Raw genomic sequence first — 25,724 nt, 5'->3', positions numbered from 1 at the left:
GGAGCGAACGCAGTTTCACGTTTTTAGGATAGCTATCGTTTTAATTATTAATGGTTTTCCCATATTACATTGCCTCTGTGACGCAGATCTTCTCTTAAAAGGGGACTGCTGTGTTGCTCTTCATGGGCTCTCACATGGTTCAACATAAAGGATTCGTATCTCTCTGATGTAATGGTTCACTGCGGCTATCATTCCTCACTTGTCTAAGCAGGGAGACACTGACATTGACAAAATCGTTGACACATTTAGGCTGGCATTGCATTTTAATTACCTCTTTTAATTCCCGGTGTATCACATTGTCTTGATTGTTAATGCACGAAGCTGCATAATTTATGATTTTTCCGTTAGACAAGACAGTTTGTTAATGCAGGCTTGTATCCTTCACCCTGAGCATTATACTTTGAGAACTGTGTAAGAAACCAAGACTTGTAATGAGTGCTTGTGAACAATTAAAAATTAAAAATACTAATCTTTCATTTAATTTTTTTTTTATGAAAGATCATACTGTGTATGTAGCGATTCATGGGATAAAATCGCTTATTATTTGTATGATAAATCTATCAAGTAATGTGTGCAAAAATTACATTATTTACAATGTATAGAAATCGTATATCAATTTTATCTTTGGGCCAATGGGACAACTGGAATAGAATTAACGGCACAGACAAATACAATGAGATGGCACAAACAAGATAAAACATTCATGAAATCACAGGGGAGGTGAATAATCATTACATACCTACGATATACTAAGTATGTATATTGTCACGTTTGCTAAATCTCAAACAGATTGTGTCAATGTAATAAAATATTCAGATGTCCACAATGAATTAGGCCTGCTTATAAAACATTAAATTGCTAAAAAAAAAATCGCAACTGTAGCAGCAACAATGGGGGTGGGAAAGAATGGCCTGGTTATATATTGAATAAAACTCGATTTGTATTATGATGGATAACAACGGTGGAACCAAGCCGCTCCCCTCTCCCACCCATACTTTTGACAGGGTTTTGCTGGAAGCAAGGGCTCAAAAGGAGAAGTGAGTACAATTGCCACGCGACCTTTTTGAAACCAATTAACTGCACAAACAGAACCCACTTAACACCACGCTGTCGGGGTCTCATGCATGCAAAAAGGAGGGGAGGCATTTAAATCGGTGAAACTAATTTGACCACATTGCCAGGTGTCACGTTGCGCTGTGACTTGGCATGACAAATTACACAGACGCATTTGTTTACACGCAAGCTTTCCTCTCTCGGTCTCAGGAATTCAATGACTTGTGGCGCTTCTGACTTGCATTGTGCTTCGCTGCCTAGTCGCACGTCCTCACGACATACATATTTAATATGATGAATAATAACTTCAGTTATTTCCCCGTGGAAAAAAAACAAAACTCACCCACTTATAAAACATACGAATAAAATGTTCATTTGAATGGAGAGAAAAAAAAATCGACATTAACGTTTCGAACTTTCACCAGTAACATTTTTGTTAATTGAAATGTATACATGTGATTAAAAAATAACAATCTAAATGAGAACCGTATGTGCGGAGAGTACCCAAGTTTATACAGGAGCGGCTCAGGGGTGATTCAAATTCATACTCTTTGGTTCTTTCGGTAAAGTCACGTAGGTGAATTTTTTTTTATAAATGAATCAATCACGACGTTTCGATTGCAACACAAGCAATCATCATCAGGTGTGATAACCACAGCAAGGATTTTTTTTTTTACTGAAGTAACAAAAAAAAACAAAAAAATGTCCTTGCTGTGGTTATCACACCTGATGATGATTGCTTGTGTTGCAATCGAAACGTCGTGATTGATTTATTTCTATTATTTTTTTCACCTACGTGACTTTACCGAAAGAACCAAAGAGTATGGATCCTTGCAGTCACGAAAACTTCAAATCTAGAATGATTCAAATTCATTTATGCTGCATACTGATGGCAGGTGTGTGCATGCATTTAAATTCACGTAAAAAGAACAGTTTGCAACCGGTCTTCACGAATTCACATTGATCGCCACTATAAGTGGAAACAATGTTTAAAGCCTGGATTTTGGTAGTATTTATTATTATTCTTTGGCTCTTTTGGTAAAGTCACGTAGATAGAAATCTCTTTTTTTAAATATATATTTATTATTTTTTTTTAATTACTTTTTCTATCTACGTGACTTTACCGAATGAACCAAAGAATCTGAATTCCTGCAGTCACGAAAGTTTTAAGTCAAAATGTATTTATTATTACAGGATATAACATCAGAGCCATGTGGCGCAAGTAACATATGCCCCGCTCTGTATATTAAGATATTTTCAAGTACTCATTAGTTTTTTCGGTAAAGTCACGTATATTTTTTATGGTATTTCTACATACGTGACTTTACCGAAAAAAAACAATAAGTAATTTATGCAGTCACGAAAGCTTTAATTCTTTGGATTTTCAAGGATTTTACCACAGCCTTGACTGCTGCTAAGTGACATGGAAGTAGTTTAAAAAAAAATGATCATATATATGCAATATGAGACGCAATAAAATATGGTCTCCCACAATATACTTAGCCTATCATCCTTCCCTCCTGGATTAATAATAATGAATTCCACTTAGTGCCATAGAGCAATGATGCTGCCACAGTGGTGTAATTGGTAGCATAATTGACTTGCAATCCGGAGGTCGTCAGTTCGATCCGCTCTCGTGTCCACCCAAGCAGTATAAATGTGTACACCACAACCCAGCCTGTGCAAGTCACGTGTGGTGGAGTAAAGTGTGTGGGCATAGTCCCACCACTTCAATGATGTGTGCCCAGCGTGAAGAGTGGGTCAAATACGATCTAGAAGTGCTTTCCGCATGTCCCGTAGAGTTACATGTGTAAGTACTGAGCGCAGTGCTGCTGATCTCAGTCGATCAATCAATCCTTAGTTTTACGTGCCAATATCGCGCTCAAGGAAGGAGGCATCAGTGCACATTGCAATGGAACGGGAACGGTACAGGGGGCAGAGAGCAACGCGCTCAGCGGCTAACACCAACCAAGCAAAGTAGATTGCAACCGCGCGCAAGATAAAGTCAAGCCGTACACAAACGAACAACGTAAGAAAGGTTAAGTAGTGAATACAATCTATATTTGAAGTATTTGTGACTGCAGGGATCCATACTCTTTGGTTCTTTCGGTAAAGTCACGTAGGTATAAAATATTTTATAAAATTTATTTTATAAAAATAAAATAAAATTTATTTTATAAAATATTTTATTTTATAAAAATAAAATAAAATTTATTTTATAAAATATTTTATACCTACGTGACTTTACCGAAAGAACCAAAGAGCATAGTACATACGAAAGAAATCAAATAAATCAAAAGTAAAGGGACGGTCTTTATTTAAAATCTCATACATTTTCACGGGAAAGCTCGTCTGAATCGTACACCCCTTGAATCATCTGTTCTTCCTTGAACCCCGGCATGCGCGCTCGCCGCGGTTGCGTTGCCCGTGCAGGTCGGTGACCGTGGGGACGCGGGCGCACCAGGCAGAGCGGGCCACAGGGGGCGAGTGGGGCAGCCCGGGCTGCCGGGGCCCAGGGGAGTGGTGGGGGAGGAGGGAGAGTCGGGGGCCCCTGGTATCGCCGGCCGCCCAGGCCCCCTGGTAAGGCATGGAAATGGGGGTTGGGTGGGGTTGAACATTCTCTCCCTTCATTGGAGATGAACTCTGTGGATAATTCATAATAGAGGTTTTTTTTTTTTTGGGGGGGGGGGGGGTGTTAGATCGCGTAAATATCTAAATGTGTCGTTAAAGCCGCCACCACCCGACACAGCCAACTAGTAAGGGTTGTCAAGTACACAGAACATGCCAATTGGTCACTAGTACAGCACACCATTGTGTGTTGGAGAGCCAAGCCACAACATTTACAATCTGAGTACGACGTTTCGCCAGTAATTACAACTAGCTTCATCAGGCGACAACCAGATATGTGGAGAAGTCCAACTGTTTCGTTCCTTATTATAGAGGCGTAGATGTGGTGACCACGCTTCTGCACTCTTGTGCAAAGTTTGGGGGGGGGGGGGATAAAATTGGTCGCGAAAGCCTACATGTCAAACTCTGTGGATAATGTGAACGACGCGTAATGAACTTGAGTGAATGAATCGCTTCACCAGGTGTGGTGGACCACGCCTGAGATCCAGAAGCTTGGCGGAAGGGTGGGTGATAAGGTTGTCACCTCTGAGGTACAGACAATATCAGGGACAATTTTAGGAAAGACATATATCTCACAATAAGGGAAGCAACTGACAAACACCAGGAAGCTTTGATGTCCCGGAAAGACGTTTAATTTTCCCCAGGACAGCTTTCTCCACAAGAGGAGGATCTTTAGAAAACCAGGGCAGGTGACAACCTTAGTGGATCACAGAGGGATGGGTTATATCTAGAACATTAACTTGCAGTGGAATGACTTGCCTCTATGAGGCAGCACAGTAAATGGGATTATTCTTTTAGAGTTACCCCTTTGCTTATTGCAAGTTTACTCTGGGCCCTTCAGTTTCCTCCCACATAACAAAGGAATAAAATCAGATTTACTCTCAACACAGAACCCTACTAATAGACCTGCAGAATTAAACTTTGCTCAGTAAAACAAACATTGTAAATAATGTTTCATCATGTGTCACTATGAAGAATGTACTGGCTATGATGTGTACATGGAATACGATACAGCATTGCTAAATATTTAAATCATCTTAGACAGTAGCTAACGATGTATCTTACATTTTTCCATTTGAACAGGGGAAACGGGCAAGTGAACTGCACATCCGTGAACTGTGCACCGACATGATAACAGGTGATTTAATTTTGAAAAATACTCCTTGCATTGTTACGTCATCTCGTATCTGATTCACCACATTGACAACTGCACAACTGTGCAAGACCAAATGTACATCGGCATCAACAGCCATTTTCTATCCACTGCTGCGGCGACGCGGCCCAGCTGCAGTGCTGTGTTCACTGCTTGTTATAGAGCTTCACGGTTCCATTAACACTGCGGTGTGCAATAACAATACTACCACCGACTAACACTGCGGTGTGCCATAACAATACTACCACCGACTAACACTGCGGTGTGCCATAACAATCCTGCCACCGATTAACACTGCGGTGTGCAATAACAATCCTGCCACTGATTAACACTGCGGTGTGCAATAACAATACTACCACCGATTAACACTGCGGTGTGCAATAACAATCCTGCCACCGACTTAACACTGCGGTGTGCAATAACAATACTACCACCGATTAACACTGCGGTGTGCAATAACAATACTACCACCGATTAACACTGCGGTGTGCAATAACAATACTACCACCGATTAACACTGCGGTGTGCAATAACAATCCTGCCACCGATTAACACTGCGGTGTGCAATAACAATACTACCACCGATTAACACTGCGGTGTGCAATAACAATACTACTACCGATTAACACTGCGGTGTGCAATAACAATACTACCACCGATTAACACTGCGGTGTGCAATAACAATCCTGCCACTGATTAACACTGCGGTGTGCAATAACAATACTACCACCGACTAACACTGCGGTGTGCAATAACAATCCTGCCACCGACTAACACTGCGGTGTGCAATAACAATACTACCACCGACTAACACTGCGGTGTGCAATAACAATACTACCACCGATTAACACTGCGGTGTGCAATAACAATACTACCACTGATTAACACTGCGGTGTGCAATAACAATACTACTACCGATTAACACTGCGGTGTGCAATAACAATACTACCACCGATTAACACTGCGGTGTGCAATAACAATACTACCACCGATTAACACTGCGGTGTGCAATAACAATACTACCACCGATTAACACTGCGGTGTGCAATAACAATACTACCACCGATTAACACTGCGGTGTGCAATAACAATACTACCACCGATTAACACTGCGGTGTGCAATAACAATACTACCACCGATTAATACTGCGGTCTGCAATAACAATACTACCACCGCATGCCATCTGCTTCATAGTGGATGTTAATGATCCGCTGACGTTATTTGCAAGAGCAGGCCATTGTGTGCCAGATTCACAGGCAACATTTTTTAAAATTCTAAAATTACCCGCAACTTACTGAATTTGCGCTAGGCGTAGCGATCATCACCACCTACTGGCAGACTAATGCCCAAGGTTACGCTTGCAAATGCGACACCTATCCTGGTCTCTTGACTTCTCACCTAGTTACATAAAATAAATTTGAGCCTTCCAGGCTGCAGGCCTCCCCATGCTACCACCATCCCTCAGGGTCAATTGTACTCCTGCACATGATCTGATCTCATGTCTCCATTATCTGCCTGGCATATTCCCTCCTTTAGCTGCCATTCCATCAGCAGTCTCCTCTATTCTTCACATCTAGCGATGTGCTCTGCTCAAGCCCAATTAGTTTTTTTTAAGTACACAAGAAAAACATACACATGAAAGCAACCAATCAACTTACTGCACTACACTGTGTGTATATTAACACCACATTTGTGAGGCTGCGTCAGTGGGAAAGTCATGGGAATGTGTGATCTCCACCATGGTCAGGACAAACAATAAATATGACCACTCTCCAATTTAAAAACGAGTACTACAGTATATATTACATATTTTATTTAAACTTCGTGAATGTTCATATATTGAATTATATATACATACACACACATGCATGTCACATATATGCATACATATATGTAAAAGCCCTGGAACAATTCATCACTGAATGAGGGCCTGCCCATACCATGCGGTTGCAGACATTGGAGTCAGCACACATATGTCGGTGACCTCTATGGGGGGGGGGGGGTATCTAAATTGGTGGGACACGGTAAGAGCACACCTTGGGGGGGTCAGCCGTTGACTTTGCAGGAGCTGAAGACTCGAGCATAATAAAAGGAGTCATGGTTAGGCATGGTAGCATCAACGGCAGTGGCTGTGATGACCTACTGACCTTGACAATGTCAGCGGAATAAGCGTTTGTGTTGTTACACTTTCAGAACAGGTGAACCAGATTGCTCTCAGCATGCGGCGCCAGGGTCGGGGCAATACTCACCTCCCCGGCCCTCCAGGACCCCCGGGCCCTCCAGGGCCTCCGGGGGCCACTGGGCTGTTTGGCATGCAAGGGGTGCGTGGCCCTCAGGGATTTGAAGGATTCTACGGAGTCATGGGTGAAACTGGACCAAAAGGTCAGTGGATAACTGCATTGCTTCGTTTAGTCTATGTCCATGCAACAATATGTCCATGACGACTGCGCATGTTTTCGTGGTTGTTCAGTCGAGCTCTGCGATTCGTTTCCAGGTTGTACCGTGTGTTGTTCAGCATCATGGCTGACGCTTCTCTGCACGAGTGAACTGAAGAGGTTCCGAGCATGTGGAGCGAAATATCAGACATCGTGCTGAAACAACCACGTGTGGTACAAGTCAAAGACACACTGGGGAGCTCACAAAATATATGGTTAATTTCAACGCTGTGATTTGTTTAATTAAATGTAGCATCGCTCATTTACCGGGGAATTGAGATTGTCTGTCCGTTTTGCAAGAAGGAGCTAGGTAATGTTAGCTGTGTCGTGACAATAATATATCAATGCCATTATTTACATGTTCAAGAATATGCACTTCGCCTGGTGCACTGGACTATTCCTGTGAAAGATTTAATATTATTTTCTCCATCTGCTTTGAGAAGTTACTGCATTTTTAAAAAAAATTCTGTGGATTGTACTTGGTTCCTAAAGCACTCAACCTTCAAATAATAACAATAACAACAATTACTTTAGTGTAAATTACAAAATTGGTTCACGTAACTATCAAAGTATGATTTTCAATGTTGTACTAAAGTACTTTAATTCCAATAAACTCTTAAAAATTAGGTCTCCCCGAAACAAAATACTATTTCATAAATAAAATGTAATTTGCAACGATACTAATGTATAATTTGTTTTATTGGGTGGCACCGCAGTGGCGAGATGTGAACTACCTCACCTGGTATACAGGAGGTTGTGAGTTCGATACCGACCCTGATGACGCCTGTATATGTGGAGTTTGCATGTTCTCCCTGTGGTTGCGTGGATTTTTCTCTGGATCCTCCGGGTTTCCCCTCCACATCTATAAATATGCGTTTAGAGTGTTTGGCTCTAAAAGATTTATACATGATAAGCCACTTCGTTGAGCTATCATTTTTGGCTAGGTCGCTTCTGAAAACGACCTACATAGCTCATTGGGCCTTACCTGATACAATTAAAATAGTTTAGTTTCGGGGAAATGTGCTTACCTGCCAATGTGTAGAGTATCTCACACCAAGCATTTAGACAAACGGAAGGAGTCAAATTCAAGGCAATACTTGGTTCGTTATTGAGAGATGCTCTTGTTGCGTGTGATGTTCAGTGTCCGTCACAAACCCGGCTTGACAACTATGTTTTGCTGTTGTTTAGGTTTTCTTGGGGATAAAGGAGACAAGGGCTCTCAAGGGAGGGCTCTCTTGGGCTACATTGGTGTGCCAGGGCCAAAAGGTACAAGATCTTCCAGCCTAAATAACCTTGACATAAATCGTTCAACTGGGATATACATCGTATTGCTGGTATGTGTTCATATTGTGTATTTAATTACGGCGTCAAATGTTTTAGTTTTGAGGTGGGCCAGTGGCTCATGGGTCAGAGATATATAGCTGGCACTGCTAACACCCTGGGTTCAAATCATGAGTATACTGGATTCACAAGTGTAGCAAGTTTCTAGTCTCAACCTGGTGGTCACCATCATCATGGGACCTCCTTTGCCAGTACCAAAATATGATTATAGGTTTTTCCCCTTTTTTCTGGCAACAAAACAGGTGTTACGATTTAAATTTCGATTTAAAGCTTTCGTGACTGCAAGGATTCATCTTCTTTGGTTCTTTCGGTAAAGTCACGTAGAATGAGAATAAAATAATAAATTGATAAAATAAAATAACACAATAATATTCTCACGACGTTTCGGCCACAACACAAGCAGCCTTCATCAGGTGAAGGGACGAGACTGTCTGGTAGGACAGCGCTGGAGTGATAGGACAGCGCTGGAGTGAAAAAGGCTTTTTCACTCCAGCGCTGTCCTACCAGACAGTCTCGTCCCTTCACCTGATGAAGGCTGCTTGTGTTGTGGCCGAAACGTCGTGAGAATATTATTGTGTTATTTTATTTTATCAATTTATTATTTTATTCTCATTCTACGTGTCTTTACCGAAAGAACCAAAGAAGAGGTGTTACGATGTTAAAACACCAAACTGAAACCTTTTACAAGAAATCATGTCTGCATTAACCAACATGCCTGTGGTCAGAATGCAAACAAAAAACATACTCTGATAATATATGCATTGTCCTTGAAACATTGGTCCACACCAGAGACAGCTTTCTTTTGAGCCTCGTCTCAAACGGTGTTCGACCAGAGGACGCCAAAAGGCATACAGCCCAATGACCACCGCATATGCAACTATCACATTTAGTTGTTGTTGACACTTAATGTGACAAAACATAATAAAGGGGACAAACACCCAATTTGAAATCCTATCTGCAAGTTGACTCCACGAATTTGCTGCACGAATCCACCTATCCGTGGAACGGTTGTGCGGGATGGGTCAAACTGCAGATCATCATGGATAACAGAAGTGTTCACAGACTCTATAGGTCCTGTGGATAATTGAAGTCATAGGTAATGGGGTGTTGGAAAAGAAGAGTTTTACTGTCCAGGTAATTTTTTTTATTTTTTTACGTATGTAATAATTTGTACTCGCAGGTATACCTGGTCCGTCTGGGGAGAGTCGACCTGGGACGGACGGGTCTCACGGGGATTGGGGGTTGCCGGGCTCTGCTGGCCGGCCTGGTTCCACGGGGGCCGTGGGCTCTCCTGGGGTCTGCGACAACTCGGGGTGCATCCCACAGGCGCCACCGCACATCGTCATGGGCAAACTTGGCAGCGTGAAGGGGCCTGGAGGCACGGGGCCCTAGAGACACGGCCACCACCAGCATCATCAACTGGCTTTGTATGAAGGGAATGCGCTTTTCACTTGAATACAAATGGATTACGAGTGACAACAGCAAGTGGCTGCAATTTACCAATAAGTGCCGGTGATGCCCCACGGTGCTTATGCCAGGATAGCTATACTTTGAAGCCAAATGCAAAAGAAAAGGTCACCAACATGAGTACAGAGACACAAATAGATGTTATTGAATAACTAACGGAGGTTACTGGCAAATACATTATCGGCGCTCCCTGCTGTGTCAGCTTGCTGTGTAGTAGCTAGTAACTACTATTTGTATTTTTTTTACCAGGAAATGTCCACTGAGCTATGTAGCTATTTTTTAGAAGCGACCTGGCCACAAATGATAGTTCAATGAAGTGGCTTATCACGTGGAAATTTATCACAGCCAAATACGCTCAGCGCACGTTTCTAAATGTGGAGGGGGGAAAAAAAAACATCCAGAGGATTCGAGGATAATGCAAGCGACTACGGAGTGAACATGCAAACTCCAAATATCCATCAGGTGTCAGAAACTTCTCGACACCCGTCATTGCTTGTGAGCATTGCTCCCCTGCCTCCTGTTACTACATAATAGCTTTTGCAAACTACCCGGTAGCATCTGTCATAAATCACCTCCACAGAAGCCTTTTCTCTGACACTGCTGGTACCAGCCAGTGGAAAGGCCACTTGAGCTCTAGGGTTTGTACAAAACGTGTTTTATTTTAATAATATTAAAACAAACTTCTCTCTACTAGATTTGTAATTATGAATAGCACAACATATATGTAGTTTATTTGTAGCAATCATTAGTGAAACTAACAAAAACGTGTTTGTGTGTGTGTGCATAATTAACACTCCTGGTGAACGTTCATACCTTCTCAATTTCAACAAATCAGTATACAATGATACTTTCTGAATTATATAAAGATTCAAATTGAATTGCCATTCGCATTTGCAAACAAAAGTCACGTGAACGTATCCTGAATTTCTGTTACTGATAACGTAACACATTGAGGGGGACTTTGGAAAGTTAGGTGAACACTTAGAAACAGAATTACAATTTGATGCATTATACATGAACGAGCTGATGGTTATATACTATGCTGTATTTATTATTTAAAGTATAGAACAGCTCATAAGACAACACATTACTGCTTTGTTCACGATTAGTTTGAGCCTTTAGGTGTCACAGATGGAATGGTAGTGTATTGCTGTGACCGTGTTTTGCATTGAACTGTAGTGGATGCTTCATGGGATGTCGTGCGGGTTTTCAATAAAGATTATCTTTTATACAACCAAACGTTCATTGCGATGCATTCACCTTTTCATGACGTCACTGAAGCAACCACAAATTATATGTCTACATTGTAAACACATTGATTATGCCATGACATGTATGTGTCTTGTGATCAGGTTGCAAATTCGTCTCGCAGTCAGGGGTCCCCTCAGTTCTTTTAATTCCTCCAGGGTTAATACAATGAGTATTACCACCTTGTGAGGGCTAAACATTGCTTGTCCTGTGAAGAGCTCGTCTGAACCCACCATAGGAATGTGAAGTTTGCACCACTCACTCAGGACTATAAATAACAGATAAGCACAGCCCAATACTCATTTGAATGATAAATTAATTTGACTTTTTGGAGGTCAGTGGAAATAAGCTGATGCTGGAATGAATAATTTAATCCTCGTTTTGCTCTTTAGGGTAATTGAGTAAGGCGGCAGAACAAGTGCTCACAAGTACATGTCCAGGCTGCAGGTCTTTGAAGACATATCCTGGCCTGCACCATGGAAGCCTGAGACTGCTTACTGAGCCAAAGCTCAACGTTCACACCAATGGCATCACCTCCTGATTATCATATCAGCCAAAATGACAAACAATTAAGGAACTCGTATAACATTGGCGTTCTTGGGTGTGTGCAGCTGCATTGCTGATTTCGGAGCCTGCACTCGTTCTCTGGAACGTCGATGTTTGTTTGTCTTTGCGCTTTGTTGTTGCCGCTGAGCTCACGCACCACGGATGTCACGTGTAACATTGCCGGGGGAACTGGCGAAACGGGATCATGCGGGTAACAAATAAAATAAAATCAAACTCAATTATTATTACTTTGGCAATTGCATTGTTTAAATAAAGTGCTCACTAGCATACAGTCGTGTATGTTGACTTCAAATGATAGCCATAATGTGGGAGCGTGACTGCCACCGTTTAGGGGATAGTTGCTGAGGAGTAAACCGAAGCGTAAATGGTCTCCATGCTCAGGCAATAGGCGTTACTTTATTTCCCATGACACCCTTGAGAAAGTAGTGAAAATTCCACATTTCTATGTCAGGGGCTGTTATCTCTAAAGGGCAACCAATGCTGTAGAAAGATCTGATATGAATCACCGTGAGTGGCTCTCGAAATGGAGGCGGAAAGTCGATTTTAATGGGGTCTAAATAATACAAGAGGGTAGATAGCCAGCAGCTGTGAGGTTATGGATTTCTCTTTAATAGCAAAGCACATTTTGCAAGCAATGTTGCTTCGTGGGAATTCCAACTTATTCTAAACGGATGTGTTAAAATGTATTTTCAAACATTTAAATAACACACAACGGATTCATATACCCTTGCACATTCTGAGAGAATATTAGAATATGAGGAAGCATTGAGTTCTGCAAAAACTCATGTTGCCCATGGCCATAATCTTCTTATTATCCACCATCATCCGCAATTTCAACGATGGAATGATGTCCAATTACCTGCGCTTTTTTTCACAGATGAGTGGAGTCAAGTGGGGTAGTATGCTTATTACCAGCTGATTGTCTTTTCCCCATGGACAAGTAGTGTAGATTGGCGAATAACCCCACGGATAATAGGATCCACAATATTGGTCCCCATATCATGACGGATAATAGTTCTCCTGTACTACTTTGCGCCCGGCATGGAAGCGTCTCTCACATTATCTCAGCTGGGACGGTCAACTGATACACCACATCATGGCTTTACCGTATTAGATTGCCATTGGCCATTGTTAAATCCCCAAAAATAAGCGGTTAACTTTGCAGAGTAGGCCGAGGCTCGCTTACCTGTATGACATTCCTGGTTTAGACAGTATTAGATTTGGTGTTTTGTGAACCACAATACCTTGTTGATCGCGTCAAGGATCATAAACCATCACACAAACTCCGGTCACTCTCGCAGCGGATTTTGGCGAGTAATCAGACAAAGACGAACACTGCATCGCACACTTTTAGACGCGCTTCTGCAGCCGTCTGGAACGCTCTTCATTCCGATATTAAGAAGCCACTGGAACAATGCACTTTTACATGTCGATTGAAATCTCAATTTCTTTAAAACTGCTTTTTTGTGTATAGTTTGTCGTCCTTTCCCCAAACCTCCGATTAGTAGGGTTGGCGACGTACGGTGCAAAATAAGTTAAATATACATGCATTGTGCCCCACGGGCGTGCCACTGCATGGAGAGGGATGACATGCACCAAGATAAATGTGGGTCTGAGATGGCAGGGGCGAGCTGTACCCGCCCGAAGCAGCAGGGCGTCGTTGATTAAAAATTCCAATCCGTCTTCAGTCGGGCATAACTGTTGAATGTGCCTTTGTTAAAGCACAGCTCATTCTATGGATTAACAGTACTGAGAGGAGGAATTGTGTCTTGACAAGGTGACACGGCCTCACGTTGCAAACAAGCTGTGCACACATTGGACGAACACTGTTTTAAAATGTGTTCACCGCGTACCCATACCACGATATGTATGCTGAATATTGCTACTGATTGTATTGCAGCTGAAATTTCAGCAAACAAGGATAAGTGTTTGATTTGTTAACGAACACTCCACTGTATTTTAGAAAGCTGTGTTAAGACTGGCCAGGTGGCTCAGCTGTGGAGTAAACAGCTCGCAAACGGAAGGCTGCAAGTTCAAAACCTGGTTGCTTGGTTGGCTTGACCCATCATCCCGCTGTACTCAATTCAATGAGTGCCGCTTTGTGGGAGACGTTAACATTTTGTGCTTCATATAGAAATCACCCCTGCCATATGAATGTCCACAACTGGCTTATGGGATGTGAGCGGATGAGCACCGCCGCAATGCTCATTAGAATAAGGCATCACTTTGACTCTTTTGGCTGTGTTTAAATAAGTACAACTATGTAAGCTAGCCTATATTTTGTAAAAGTGTATTCGTTGAAAAACAGTAGTCACGTCTTTTTTTCTTTGTTGCCAACTGTTTCCAGCACAGTAGTTTCTGAGAGATCATGCATATCTATCAGTACTTGTGTGATGTATGTTCTCATTTGAGTCATTGCGAAACTTACATTAAGAACAGTTTTTTTATTTTACAGTCATTGCAGAAATTATTAAACCGTACAATGTCGGTCTAATGTAAAATTGGCCACGCAACTATGGTCATTCATTTTTCAATTTCATCAGCCACATTTCCAATAGCTCATGGTTGTCTAAGCAGATGAAATCTTGGGCAAGCTTAATTATCTGGTCTTGGATATGTCAGCCCAATGTGTAAAAAAAACTGCAGGGAGTCAAAAGCCACGTAGCTTTGTGGTGGAGTAAAGTGTGAGCAGTCTTTGTCCAATGTGCCAGTTGCAGCTAGCCTTAATACATGTACAGAAGGCACACTGCTCTTTATATGACGCCTAATGTTTCTTGATGTTTCAACAAGTAGCCAGCTATTGCCGCAGTAATTTTCAAGTCTGGTGTTTTGTATTTGATGGGTCTCTTTCTTAAAGGCGTATACCACCATCTTCTGGTGAAGAGTAGAGATTTTCCAGAGAGCACTATGAAGTAACAGAATGAAGGTGAGTACATTGGATCTAATACCGCAGTAAAACCAATCTCGACACAGTTGTGGTCCCTTCGCATGAATAATTTGAATGCTAGTGGAAACGCTGAGTAGCAATTTGTCGCTTTAGAAATCTGTAGAAGCATGCTAATAATTGATTTGCTTGTTGTTACTGCTGTGATTGTTGAGCAACATAACGCCACGGATTCACAACTGGGATCTGACCAAGTAACATTGTTATTTTGGATTAAAACAGTTGATCTGAACTTTTACCTTTCGATGTCATTTTGACCTTACAGAAATTCGTATTTTCAGTTGTATGCAAGGTTTATTTATTTTTAGCGATTTTTTTAGAGGCTGTTCTGAGTACAAGACGGCCATTCCGTATTTTATTTTGAATTAAAACAAATCCAACTGATTAAAAAACTGTGGCTTAAATTTACTTGGTTTTTAAATGCATGAGTGGAGATTACAATAAGTTAATTAACTACAGCGGTATGGTCAGAGTAGCATAATTCATGGTCTGTTATTACCGATGTTACACAATCCAGGCTGATTATAGCCATATCGCTGTTGCAGTACCAAGGAGAGTGTGAGTTTAAGTATCAGCTTCGGTCAACTAAGCCCAATCATCCTGCTAGAATGACCAGAATTTAACACCACTTAATGGAGCATGCACAATGGTTGTATTGTGGAGAGACTGGTCCCTGTCATTAGGACAGAAGAACTTCCACCACTGGCCCTGGTCCAATTAACTGATACGAGCAGATCTCAAAATAAATTTGTTGTATATGAGCACACTGTGATCTGAAAAAAAACGTTTCTGAAAATATGAACCTCACATTTGACCTATTAAGGCATACAAAGTAACGACCCATGGCACGTGCAATATTTGAAGATAAATTTTAAAAAGCACACCTGAACACATCAAAGTTTTATGAAAAATACACGTAAAAATACAAAATGCATAAACGTAACAATATTATTGATCGAAATAATTAAAACATACTTTGAATAGCACCATTTCAAATGTTTTACACAAAAGTACGTGTTACTTGTGGCAACTAACTTGGAATATGGAACACGTAAAACAATGATAACAGTAACAACGTATGAATACGGTGCGAAATGTTAATGCTAAAGCATGCAAAGCACAATAAATACTGCATATCTTTTACATTTCAATGGACAGATTTCTGGAAACCGTCAGACGTGTGCACTGACGGCTCAGCCGCTCATGCCTAACCCCCAACTCGAATTCATAAATTACAGGGCATCCAATAAGCAAATAACTGTTCATGATTTGTTGAGAGATTAGAAACTCATTTCTTTAGAACTGCTTTTTGTGTTTAGTCTGTTGTCCTTCCCCTCCCCCTTCGTGCGCGGTTGGCTACGTACGGCGGGGAAGAAGTTCAACACACGCACAAAATAGTTTTCACAGTGATCTAAAAAAAATGCACACCGCTCTCAAGTCCCATCTTCTCGGCGTTAATCTGGGATACGTTTGATTTATTCCACGATCTTGTCACGCTCGCGTAGGATTTATAGTACACTGGCATATGGCATCAGCTGTCTTGAATGGTCCATTTAAAATGACACGTGTGGAGTTAAGTGAGCCACAGGACAATTGGTACACTCATAAGTGTGACAATATTCATGGCTGTGGAATGACATGTACATGTGTTCGGGCATGTATCATGAAGGCAAAAGCGAATTGGCATTTCACACCGCAATCAAATGAACTTAACAGTGATTTTTTATTTAAAGCTTTCGTGGCTGCAGTAATTCATATTCTTGGTTCTTTCGGTAAAGTCACGTTGAAGGGAAACAATAAAATAATAAAATATATAAAACAATAAAATTATCACGACGTTTCGACTGTAACACAAACAGTCATCATCAGGTGTGAAAACCAACGGCAATAAAAAATCGTGAGAATTGTATTGTTTTATATATATTTTATTATTTTATTGTTTCCCTTCAACGCGACTTTACCGAAAGAACCAAGAATATTAACAGTGATTGTTGTAATACCTTTCCCTTCCCTGCCTATTGACATTGTGTTTGGTTAAGCCATGCCGAGCACAAAGAGGCACGTTAAGTGGAACATTCTGTGATCAGATGGAGGGAAAATTCCCGTGGCACATTTTGTTCCCTTCGATCTTGGACCTGTTCAAAAGCGATGATTTGGTTTAAGTGCGGTCGCAAATTGTGGATCAGACAAGACTTGAAATCCGATAGAGAAAGGGAGCCTCACACAATGTGTGCCTTTTTCTTTATACCATACTTAGTTGGGATTTGAACAACGCGCGAGTGTGTGACATTAAAGGCTGAAAGAGACACTTTGGTTACGCGACTTCACGTCAATATAAAAAGGGGTAGAAATAAATGTATCGATATTCAATGAAGTTAATGTGTTAACGGAATGTCAGTTTTACGCCAAAAAATTGCATAAAAGTGTCATTTTCTGCCAATCGGTCACTTTCTCATCATAGATCAGTGAAAAATTCGATTATACCAACACTTTAACCAAGTGCTTACTCTAGTCGTTGCATGGCTTAAGGGGGCAGCTCAAGATGCAGTGAGTTCAGGATTTTTTTTACGTCTTGCACAGAAACAAACACACTATTTTACCTGATGATGGGTAATTGTTGCCATGTGTGCTTACTCGCACGGAGTACATGAGTAGTGAACCGGGAACAGGCTTCAAAATAAGCCCAACATTAGCTTGTTGTGACTCTTTAGTGTCGTGTTCTCAAAAACGTTTGGACTGCAATTCACAAGCATATGTGTGTGAACTGCGAAGAACAATATTTAAAGAGAGAAGCCTTAACGAAAACAAAACGTGAAATAATCAAATAAGTCATGATAGACAAAGCGATGGACAGCAAGAAATGTAATATCTTGAAAGTAGCACAATTAAATGCTCGCCATTTCAGATTATAACGCATGATTATATGAGCATAGGGGGGTTTTGTATTGTGTTGTTTTAACTACAGAACTGAAACTGTAGGTCAAAGATCAAACAGAATATAACCCAAGACAACACTTGTTAGCACACGTTTCATTTGTCATCGAAGTTTATATTAGAAAGCACCAAAGCGGACAAGTAATGCTAACACCGTGAATGAAATAATATTGTTTCACAATGTAAAGGTGGTCACCGTACGTAAGGCACTGCGGCCATTCGTTCAGCAATTGCACAATTTGCTTTGGTGTATTTCTGCACGGAATGAAAATGCGTTGCACAATGGGGGGCTCAAGGTGCAACGCTTCCCATGGTGTCTCAGTCTGCCTCTTGTGCAAGATTGAATAACGATGATGACGATGACAACAAACCCCATTCAAATATAAGAAGCGTGACAATTTTAGGAAGCGCTGTTTATATCTATGTAATTTCGACTAATGTGAGCAACTGCCAAATGGGTTAAAATCAAGAGCTTAACAAGCATGTTAAAACGTATTTCGTAGATATTTGTTATATTTACATTATTCCCTGCTCTTGTTTTTTTAAACATAATGCTTAATAGTATTGCCACAACATAAGTATGAAGTCAAATGCTTTTTGAATCACTACCGTTGTTAAATTCTAACTTAATCCATGGACACAATTGTAAAAAAAAAAAGTGTTTATCAGACATTCCCTTACGAGGCCTATAACATACAAAGTGGTCTACTAGAAATGTTAAAGTATCAGAATATATATAAAAATACTGAATATAAAACATATAAAGGAATGTGTTGTATGTATGTTGAACAAAGCCAAAATGACTACTGCTCACTTGAGGGGACGCCTTTGGTGAAGTTAATTTGTCCATACTTACCAAATGCACTCTCTCCTTCAACTCAAGAGCTTGACTTATCAGGACACAGATGTAGATACTGTTGAGCGTGTGACATTGTGATGTGTTCTATGATGGAATGGAGTCATAAGAGCTCGCAATAACACATTTTCAGACCTACTTAAATAATGGCGAGAATGCGTCCAGAGATAGCCATCGATAATAGTTCCATGTGCTGTTACGGCATTATTTGTCTTTATCGTAAACCCTACCAAGAATTACTTTTAAATGTTAATCTATACTTAAGATGAAAATGTACAGATTTTAAATAAATGTCAATTAAGTTTTTTTTTTAAAGAATGTTCTTGTTATAATATAATCCAACAATATTACCATTTGTATGAACTGCCCACTTCACTTGCTTCATCTCTATCAGAAAGTCAACGGCCACTTTTAGCGAATGGCTGCAGAGCGACACATACCAAGTTGAAAAGTGATATCTTAAATCTTGCCTACACACGGTGACATCCCCGAATAAACTCCGCACAGAAACTCCCTTCGGACCTACATATTTGTACAGGCTCTGGTGCAAGTGGTTAAGCATGAGATAGTTGATATGATGTCTTAACTACTGTACAGGGGAAACAAAGAGACAACTAAAATCAATGTGTGGTCTGGTGTAAACGACCCAGGCACCCAGGAACATGGATCTTTTTACTTCAAGACTGGGCTAGCACACCATGAGTTCACTTTGAAAAAGGTCTCCAGTCAAAGACTATAGTGCGTTATTTTAGTAGCATTTTCCAAATAAATGTTAGATGAGCAGTGATTGAACATGTATTTGCATGTTGAACATCATGTCTGCCTTATTCTTTGTCATACTCACATCATAGTATTTACTCTAAGGCGAAATAATGTAATGCACATTAGTTTTAGAAAGACATTTAATTTTGCCTCCAAATGATGATTAAGTTTTTCCTACACCAACTATAAAGAAATGCTCTCTCCAGCGCAAGTCGCAATCCTCTATAAACCCTATCTTTCTCTGCTCTGATGTAAAGCCACTGAGAGAATTACATGAACTTATTACATATTTTATCCAAGTAAAAAGGCAGCTTTAATAGTATGCATAGTAAGTGTATCATTTCTATATATTGAGACAAAATTATCTAAGCAGAAACTGAACTTAAAATGATCGCCACACTGCAAACTGATAACTGAAGGGGTACTATGAAGCTGTAATGAAATCTGTCGACAGCGTGCCCTGCTAACTCAACCCCTGGCCTGAAAGTGTGGCCTTCGCCTATGTTCCTTGCTCTGCTGATGATGCCGTGGTCCCATTCGACCGAGCTCAAGGTCCCTTCACGTTCTTCTGAGACATGCCCATGTCCACGTGGCCCCCGTGGTGGAAGCACTGATGGGGGGCACACTGCCCGTCGCGGCCAGGGGGCCCTTTAGAACCTGTCGCCCCAGGGACCCCCGGGTTGCCTTGAGGCCCCATGGAGCCAGGCTCTCCACTTTTTCCGTAGCCTGGAGGCCCTGCTGGACCTGAAATTATAAGGCAGAGACACCAGCCGTGAGTACCCACGCGCTGGCCCCATAGAAAATATACATTCTCAACGTGTGTTTGTTGCTCATTGACCACCGGCACCATCACCATCATCACAACCACCAGCAACACATCACCATCACCACCATTACCAACAACATCACCACCATCAGCAACACCAAACAAAGACAAATATCCTCGACAGACTGTTAGGGCAACTGCTTTTGGTGATCACATATGAAGGCCAGCACGGCACACAAGGGGGTGGGTGGCCAGCACCACGCCCGACTGTGTTGATTTTCCTAGTCGCAATATTTTCACCACACCAGGTCCAGGTCATCATTTGAGGCAGAGTCGACCTAGGGAAGGCCAACAATCGGTTCAGAGAATCGTCACCGGTGTCAGCCATGAGTGGGAATTGAGCTACTGTCACCGGGTTTATAGCGCAGTGCGCAAACCGCTGCACCACCACTTTGATGGCGGCACAGACATGTACTACCACCACTAGCCCCACGTGGGAATCCAAAATCGAAGTATGCCAAAAGTGTACCGATTGAAAGCGTGAACAGCATATTACCATTGTAAGATGAATTGGCAAACACACACAGATGCAGTAATGTTGCATGTAACATTATTCATGTATTACTGATTGAATCACACCCTTGATATGCTTCTGTTTCAACAGTAACATCTCATATGACTAATTAATTCAACTTCTGCCTTACCAGGTGGCCCAGCAGGGCCCGGTTCTCCAATGATGCTCTGTCCAGGTGACCCCCTTTCTCCATTCGTACCTGGTTCACCTGTTGGAGGTACGATTTTTGTTTCATTGTGCATGGCATTTTGTACTTCGCACCTCCGATAAGCGCGGTTGGCTATGTATGGCGTGAAAGAAATTAAAAATACATACAAATCGCGATTACATTTGGGATTAATGCCATTCTCATAACGCAATGCATACGAAAGAGGCATTGTGTTTCACAGACAACTGACAATCTGCAATAGCTTTACAGCAGGGCGCATGTTTGAAGTGGCTTTTCCAAATTCGCCAAACTTGGACACGCACACACAAAAAAAGACAGAGATCCCCCGTATAGCCTTAAGAGACTGTAGGGGCAAGTGCTGTTAGTGAGCACCTACAAAGGCCGGCATGGCAGACGAGGGGGTGGGTGACCAACACCATGTCCGGCCGCCTTTGACTCCCCAGTGGCGTTGCTTACCTCATCGCACCGGGTACTCATTTGAGGCTGAGTCGACCTAGAGGAGGCCCAGGACCGGTTTAGATAATCGTCACTGGTGTTGGTCGTGAGCGGGAATCGAACCCGGGACGCCAGTTTCGTAGCGCAGCGCGCTAACCACTAAACTACCGCTCCCCAACACACACACACACACGCGTGCGGTCTAATCGTTTTTGAAGAGCGTCACATCGTTGGTCTCCAACCGGGAACCTTCACTACCACTCGCCAACATTGAGGCTGACACAAACACTGTGTGTAGATACTGTACATACGCTCAAGATACAGAAACCCAGGCAATTCACTCCGAGATCATACTCCCTGTGCCATAACCTTAATCCTCATGTTAATTATCATCATCATCATCATCAGTGCAGCTTCCAAATTACAATGTCCTTATGTGCTTTGACAAAAAATTTTGACGTGCATAACAACTAATTCGATTTGATATTTAATTGGACACTTAGCCTATCTTTCTTAATTCAAATGGAAATTGAAAAGCAACTGACACAAAGCATGATTGCTACGTGTTGAGTTTTATAAATCCATTTGAAAGCTTCAGAACTTGCTTAATATATAGGGCTTCGTACCTCCTGTGTTTGTGTATAAAAGGCAGTGGTCGGTTTACGTAAATAGCAGTGTGCACTTCACCACATTCACAAAAGGGTGGCTCTCTCATCATCCATTTGTGAAGGAGATAAGCACAGCTGCCGTGTGATACTCGAACGTAGTGAGGCGCATCCCAATAGCCATCTGTGCAGGCTGATGCCAGTTCATTCCCGTGTCGGGTTATAAACTGTGCAGAGCCTCAATAAAGGGATCACTTGATGATGTGCAACACAGGTGGGGACACTCATGATAATAAGGTCATACTCATTCCACACAAAGTACCTGCCACAAATGAACCACCATACCTTGCTGATCTCGTTAAGGAGTATAAACCATCATGCAAACTCTGGTCATCTTGGCTAGCCATCAAACAAAGACGGTCACTGCATCACGTGCTTTCAGATGCACTTCTGCGGCCATCTGGGACGCTCTTCCTTCCGATATGAGGAAGCCACTGGAGCTATGCACTTTTAAATCGAGATTGAAAACGCACTTCTTGAGAACTGCTTTTTGTGTTTAGTTTCTTGTCCTTCCGCCGCACCTCCGATTAGCGTGGTTGGCTACGGACGGTGCGAAATAAGTTAAACACACGCACACAATCTAGATTTGAAGCTTTCGTGACTGCAGGAATCCACAGTCTCTGGTTCTTTTGGTAAAGTCACGTCGGTACCTTTGTGTCCAGGAGGGCCTGGCCGCCCCTCTCTGCCAAAGGGGCCCTGAGGGCCGGGCATGCCGGGAGGTCCTGGCCGGCCAGCGTTGCCATCCTTGCCAGGGGAACCCGGGGGTCCGGGTCTCCCTGGAGATGGAGCCACGATGGGCGGTGCGGGGATGCGAGCCAGCAGCTGGTTTAGCCGGCCTGAGGGTAGGGGCACACGGAGACTTAGAGTCCCTTGGATGACAAGTGGTCACCACCACTCAGGAGACCGTGTGGTGTGGTCTGTTTGGCGATCGTTGAACATTTTCACAAGCACAACGTGGGCGGAAACAAAGTGTTGCGCGTGTTGTCGTGTTATTTAATTATAGTATTGATTTGCATACACAGCACAATGGTGACATCACAAGGTGGTATCAATGTTGAAGTTGAAGGCAAGGGTATATTGTAGATATCATAAATTCACCAACCCGATCGTAAGTGGAGCTCCTGTCTCTTAGGCACTCGTGACTTAGGTAGGATCCAAAGCGAATCACGGGGGGTGGGGCAAGGAGGGAAGTTTGGTTTTGGGAGGTGCTCCGATGTAATATCAACTCAGAGGATTGGCGTCCACTACAAGTGGGTGATAACAATGAAGGGAACTGGATCCTAAATTATGCCTCGGTTTGGTTCAGCATAGAATATCTGGGATATTCTGATGCTGAAATGATGTATAACCTATTGGTCCGGTGAAACATTAATGGGCTGGTAAGATATTGACGGAGGCTCATGATTTTTTAGATATATGGTTGTAATGTATGGCTTTTAAAAGCGCTCAAATGTTGATAAAGCTTTTCCTCTAAGAGTTAACAGGTGTTTTTTTTTTTCTCGCCAAGGGTTATTTCAGTTCTTCCATCAGCATAATTCCATAAGATGACGAGTCTGTCCATTTGGGGCACTCACAGGAGTAGCACAGGCAGCACATTCGTACAGAACAGCCTGTGGGAACGATGCTATTAGAGAACGACTTCTGCCACAGCAACAACTCAAACCCATCAAACCCATGTTGTCAGCAGTCCTGGCTGCGGTACTCTGACCCACGAGCCACCCATTCACCTCAAGAATCAACATTTCACTCCTTTAGGAGGAGCAGAAAGGGCATGGCGGATGAGAAAGACAAACCACGCATGCCGTGTACGCTTTTGAGCACTTAATAAAGTCGAATGTTCCATAACTGCAGGGGTGTAATGCTACAATGTTAGTAATTTTGTCTTATTTGAGGTTATTTGCAGCTGTGTCATGAACAATTTTTGCAATATTTTAATAAGACCCCCAATTGGCCACATTTGCAATAAAGTTAAGCATGGTGTGACCTGAACATTCCCACACTTAAATAGGTTCACAGCAAAATTAACGCATTACTTGTGAAATATCAGATGCTTTTATTGTGTTCGTAATTGCGGTTCTGCAAAGATCAACTGTTTTTTGCATAGTCTAAGAATCTGTGTAAAAAATGTGCACTCCTTCTCAGTCTAGGATGTTTGTCATGAAGTGTTCACGGTTATGTTAACTACCCGCTGTGTGTTGAGTTGGCAGGCACTTAAAACTTAAGAGGTATCTAAACAATTGTTAAAAATCGATCCATTTTGGTGAGAATAACCATATAAAACCTTACGTGTTATATAATAAACATGCTAGTTTTTTTTTTATGATGATGTGTTTCAGCATTACAATGATTGCCTTTTCCATATTTATTAATCAAATGCCACAAGTGAAACAACATCACTATTTAAATAGACGCAATTCGAAAAACTGGAAAAATAATCGCAGCAAATCATTTGTTCAAGTTCAATCAGTTCCCCTCAGCGTTTCATCTGTCGTGCATATTTAGAGTGTACGAGTATTGAATAGTTTTTTTTGTTAATATGAAGCCAGACTTTTAATGGGTGCCATTTAGATTTTTTAGGAGAAACTACTGGACAGATAGTTAATGTGAATGAAAATAAAAAAATATATAATAACAGCAACATCAGGTCTCACGAGGGTTGAAGTGTCTATAACTTTTTCATAATAAAGGTTTTTGGGTTAGATCGCGTTATTTATAAATGTGTCGTAACCCTCCACCACCCGACATGGCCAATCAGCAAAAAAAAGTGTCACGTTGACAAAAGACAATTAGTTCACTACTTTAGCCCACCGGTGTGTTGAAGAGTGAATCCACAACATTTACAGTTTGAATACGACGTTTCGCTGGTAATTACATCCAGCATCATCGGGCAATTCGCCAGAATGGTAAAGCCCTCGCTTGCTCCCGGTCTTAAATAGAGCAGCAGGGTGACGTCATTATTTAACTCATTTCAGGTGCAGTGATTTGAGGCGGAGGGGGGGTATTGTAATTATATAATCGATTGGTAATCAGTCAATGGTTATGATTAGTAATGAGTTGTAGATTAGTAATTAGTTGTAATGGTGGTTATTGTGATTATATGCTATATTAGTAATCCGTTAATTAATGTGTTTCCCCTATAAGGAATTGTAAGATGTATTATTTAATAATACGCTTCCAAGCCGCTTTTGTCAACGTGACACTTTTTTTTGCTGATTGGCCATGTTGGGTGGTGGAGGGTTACGACACATTTATAAATAACGCGATCTAACCCAAAAACCTTTATTATGAATATTGGTCGCGAAAGCCTACGTGTTAAAGTGTCTATAACTGCACGGCAGAAAAACCTACCGTCAAGCTGCCTTGCAATTTCATCCACAATGAATCGCTTTATTTCATCAAACGATGGAGCTTCACCCTGGCAAAGATCATAGTTGAGAAGCGGGGGAGGAGGGGGGGGGGCAGGGGAACCCAATGATGAACATGTCAATCACGTTTGAATGATACAGAATCCGTGAATAATTCGTATCCATTTACAGGTAATGCATAATTTACGTCACCCAATTTTATACCTGAATATAACCACATTTTTAATTCGACGTATAAAACATTGTACATCACACGTTTAGGACGTTTTTTCGTATGCTTTTTCGTAACGTATTATTTTGGGTATGTCTGTTGAACTCCTTTCGCACCATACATAGCCAACTGCGCTAATCGGAGGTGTAA

At 41.7% G+C, this 25,724-nt stretch overlaps 2 protein-coding genes across 5 annotated transcripts in view; one reads left to right on the top strand and one right to left on the bottom strand.

Moving 5' to 3' along the window:
- The window catches only part of LOC116942654 (uncharacterized), a 49,198-nt gene extending 37,881 nt beyond the window's left edge, over positions 1-11,317 (top strand). Inside the window, exons 27-32 of the mRNA XM_032954837.2 lie at positions 1,005-1,037; positions 3,487-3,633; positions 4,765-4,819; positions 7,029-7,217; positions 8,459-8,536; positions 9,792-11,317. Coding sequence (XP_032810728.1) covers positions 1,005-1,037; positions 3,487-3,633; positions 4,765-4,819; positions 7,029-7,217; positions 8,459-8,536; positions 9,792-10,003 — 714 coding nt within the window. The 3' untranslated portion in view covers positions 10,004-11,317. The remainder of the gene's footprint in view (positions 1-1,004; positions 1,038-3,486; positions 3,634-4,764; positions 4,820-7,028; positions 7,218-8,458; positions 8,537-9,791) is intronic.
- Positions 11,318-15,692: 4,375 nt separating this feature from the next.
- LOC116942653 (uncharacterized) overlaps positions 15,693-25,724 on the bottom strand; it is a 179,357-nt gene continuing 169,325 nt past the window's right edge. For all 4 annotated transcript variants that reach the window (XM_032954834.2, XM_032954835.2, XM_076067281.1 and 1 more), the window contains 4 exons: positions 25,347-25,413; positions 22,649-22,834; positions 20,860-20,937; positions 15,693-20,133 (listed from right to left, as the gene is read on the bottom strand). In XM_032954834.2, the coding sequence (XP_032810725.2) occupies positions 19,937-20,133; positions 20,860-20,937; positions 22,649-22,834; positions 25,347-25,413 (528 nt within the window). In that variant the 3' untranslated portion in view covers positions 15,693-19,936. The remainder of the gene's footprint in view (positions 20,134-20,859; positions 20,938-22,648; positions 22,835-25,346; positions 25,414-25,724) is intronic.

The sequence above is a fragment of the Petromyzon marinus genome, chromosome 15 (assembly GCF_048934315.1).
Source record: "Petromyzon marinus isolate PM22_M1 ecotype Great Lakes invasive population chromosome 15, UKy_Petmar_22M1.pri1.0, whole genome shotgun sequence".
In the NCBI taxonomy this organism is placed as follows: domain Eukaryota; kingdom Metazoa; phylum Chordata; class Hyperoartia; order Petromyzontiformes; family Petromyzontidae; genus Petromyzon; species Petromyzon marinus.
This window is presented reverse-complemented; position numbering and strand designations above follow the sequence as displayed.